Source organism: Opisthorchis viverrini (assembly GCF_000715545.1).
Source record: "Opisthorchis viverrini unplaced genomic scaffold opera_v5_1491, whole genome shotgun sequence".
NCBI classification, from domain to species: domain Eukaryota; kingdom Metazoa; phylum Platyhelminthes; class Trematoda; order Opisthorchiida; family Opisthorchiidae; genus Opisthorchis; species Opisthorchis viverrini.
The window spans coordinates 1-3,032 of NW_008753410.1; the positions used below are offsets into that span (position 1 = coordinate 1).

The 3,032-nt window shown below is 45.4% G+C and overlaps 1 protein-coding gene across 1 annotated transcript; it reads left to right on the forward strand.

Annotated features, from left to right (window-relative positions):
- Positions 1–815: 815 nt before the first annotated feature.
- On the forward strand, positions 816–2,312 carry T265_15869 (hypothetical protein; the record flags this gene model as incomplete). The annotated part of the gene is made up of 1 exon (XM_009179271.1): positions 816–2,312. A coding segment is annotated over one exon (1,494 nt), but the record flags the coding sequence as incomplete, so codon positions are not given.
- Positions 2,313–3,032: the final 720 nt, after the last annotated feature.

Consider the following 3,032-nt stretch of genomic DNA (forward strand, 5'->3'; position numbering starts at 1 on the left):
AGACAGAAACCCAGACATTTCCCCTGCGCCCATCTGTGATAACCAAATCAGAGCCTCGTGTAGGAAACTTTTAGGGAGCTTCATACACCCTTTTAGTGATCTTCAATCGAAATCTCAGTAGGTAATAAAAAAGCTATCCTAAAGGGAAGTCAACAATATCAGTGTATTTGGTAGAGCGCTAGGGTTTTGCCCCTTGGCTATAGAACTCGATTGAATAACAAGGACTGGGTGAATTTCAGGTTGTTCAAGCCTGAACAGAAGGAAACGAAAAAGGAACCAAGTTCAAATGACAGACCTTCCAGTCAATATTCTCGTGTTTCAACCAATGAGTTGTTTCATGCTCCTTGCTGATAAGTAACCATTATCTTAAACTAACTGAATGTAAGTCCTTGTGAAATACTTGGTGTTTACAAGGCTATGGGTTTGATGGGATTTTCCACAAAATGTGATCCATTCACCTGACATTTTGCTGGAACATTCACCAGCTGTAGTTACGATGATTGGTCTATTCCAGTTAAAATCGCAAGTGCCCTCCCGTGATTCTGTTGGTGGATAGCGCCAGTATCTTTTTAGCTGTTTGTGACGGTCAGGATCACTCAAGCTATTAATTACATTAAGTTGACTAACATTAATCCCTTACTCCTTCAGGTAAAACGCCAATCAAAAACTAGGATAGCTACCCACAACTCTGTTCTTCCTAAAATCTCAACTTTCACAAGCAACACTTACTTCGTAATTACCAGATTCTCGTTGCCATAATATTTAAATTCCTGTTTCTATTTATTACGTTTGTTTCGATCTCCAAATCTTTATAGTTAATACGGTCTACACTGAATCGGATGCCTCAGTTTTGGAAGCAATCGAACAATTCCAAGCGTCCTGTGCTGGAAAATTCGCGTGCGATTACGCTGCGTGCCCTCGTCTTCCACGCTTCGATGCCGAGATCTCTCAACAATTGGAAAAATTGGTGGTGAGCAAGGGAGTGTGTATGGTACAGCTCAGTATGGGATACAGCAGTGATTTGGAGAACCCCACCAGTAACGCGCTCACAGAGCAGTCGGTATATCGTGCATTCAGACGATGTCGACAATTGGGAATATTACCTATGGTGCCTGCGACAGCACCGGCATACCTAGTAGATGCGTTAACGAACGATCTTTTATCCTCTCATCCGACAATTGGCCCTGAACTACATTACCACAACCATCCGGAAAGTGCAGAAGGTGACACCATCCTGAACGCTTGTCTGAATGCATTTCACAGTGAGCAGGCATGCCCTCTGTTAGTGACACGAATTCAAAGTGCTGCCGCACTGAATGCCTTTTTAGAACAACGGAGCAAGTGTCGTGGTCTGATATTTGGGCAAACAAGCATTGGAGCAATCGCGGCCCCGTTGGCCGTAGCAGCAGCATCGGATATGCCGCTCCAACCGGAAGAGTGCTTTACCAAATCGAAAGACTGGGCCATAGCAGCTGCATACGTCTGTGATCCACCTTTACGCCCTGATATAAAATTCAGTCAAAGATTATTGGCCCAAATGGCTGCAACGGATGAACTGACTCTGGGGTCTGCACACTGCGCCATTAGGACAGACGTCCGTGCTGCGTTCGGTCTTGAAAACAGCGCTCAGATTCCAAAAGGGGTAGCAGCTCTTGGTTGCCGACTTCCCGTGCTATGGTATTGTGGAGTGGAAAATAATGGTGGGATGGACCCGTGTTCATTTGTCCGTGTAGTGAGCACGGATCCAGCCCGGTTGATCAACGCCTACCCACGAAAAGGTCGAATCGCTGTGGGCAGTGATGCAGACATTATTGTGTGGAGTCGGCATACGGAGATGGAAGATGACGCGGTTCAACAGCTCGTACCAGCCGGTGTGCACAACATATTTTCAGGGCTAAAACTGCATTCCAGACCTGACCTAGTTTTTCTAAGAGGATGCTTGGTGGTAAAAGACAAAAATCTCATCATGGAACAGGAGGCACAAGGGAAGTATTTGCACCTTAAACCGTTCAGCCAAATGGCTTTCAGCCGTTTGAACGCACTTGAAAGTTGCTGGGTAGTGGGATTCCCGAAAATTCCACGCGAACCATATGCGGGAAAAGTCGTGGATGGTAAACCAAAGACCGATGACGGGACGGAACCTAAGGAGTCACACTATTTTCGTAAAGAACACTATGACAACGTCCCAAAAGGTACTTCTGGGGTAATTTTGCCTTTTATGTACAACACGAAACTCGTCTTTAACAGGAGGAAGTCTACGGATCAGGGGGAAATCCAGACGGATGGGTTAGCATTGATGGTCAAAACCGAATAGTTGACACTCCGCTTAACGGATGGACGCAATATCAGGTCGTCCACACGACATCAATATTTAATCAGACCTAAGGGGACAAGGAGTCCGTTGAGAAATGCACACGACAGGTCTCCTAATGTTGCCAGTGGACTGTTGGTCCATTAGGTTTAATGGCTCCTAGGACTAGTTTTTGTAGCGGGTCAGTTGGTAAACACCCCTCCGACAAGTAAGTGGTTCAGGATTTCATTCAAATCTCAGACGTAGTCTGGTTGTGCGCATAGGATTCCAGTAAAACACTTATGTTATCATGTTTAAAGCAGTTTGGGAGTATCCTCACTACCTGTGGAGAATCTGGCAACGATGGGTAAGATCGGTCAGACAAACTGCTTGGTAGTTCTCTGTCGTCAAAACTAAAACTGGGAGTTTGACCCAGTTGTTGCAGTGGTAGTGCGAAGGCTTCATGTATCGTGTTCTGTCATAGGTGCTCGGTCGAGGATGCAAAGAACTGACGGGGAGGTTAAACCCCATAGCAAGGTTCGATGCTTTGTGTGATTGAAGCCAAAAGATAAAGCATCCAGTTACCAAAGTAGGACTATTGCCGTGTAGAGTATTCTTCGTCTGTTACACCTTTGATAAGAACAGGCAATCTGATCATACTAGCGAGGTGAACGTAGATTGGCGAGCGAGCAGTAATTGACACCGAAATTCACATAATTGTACGCAATCGCTACAGTTAGAC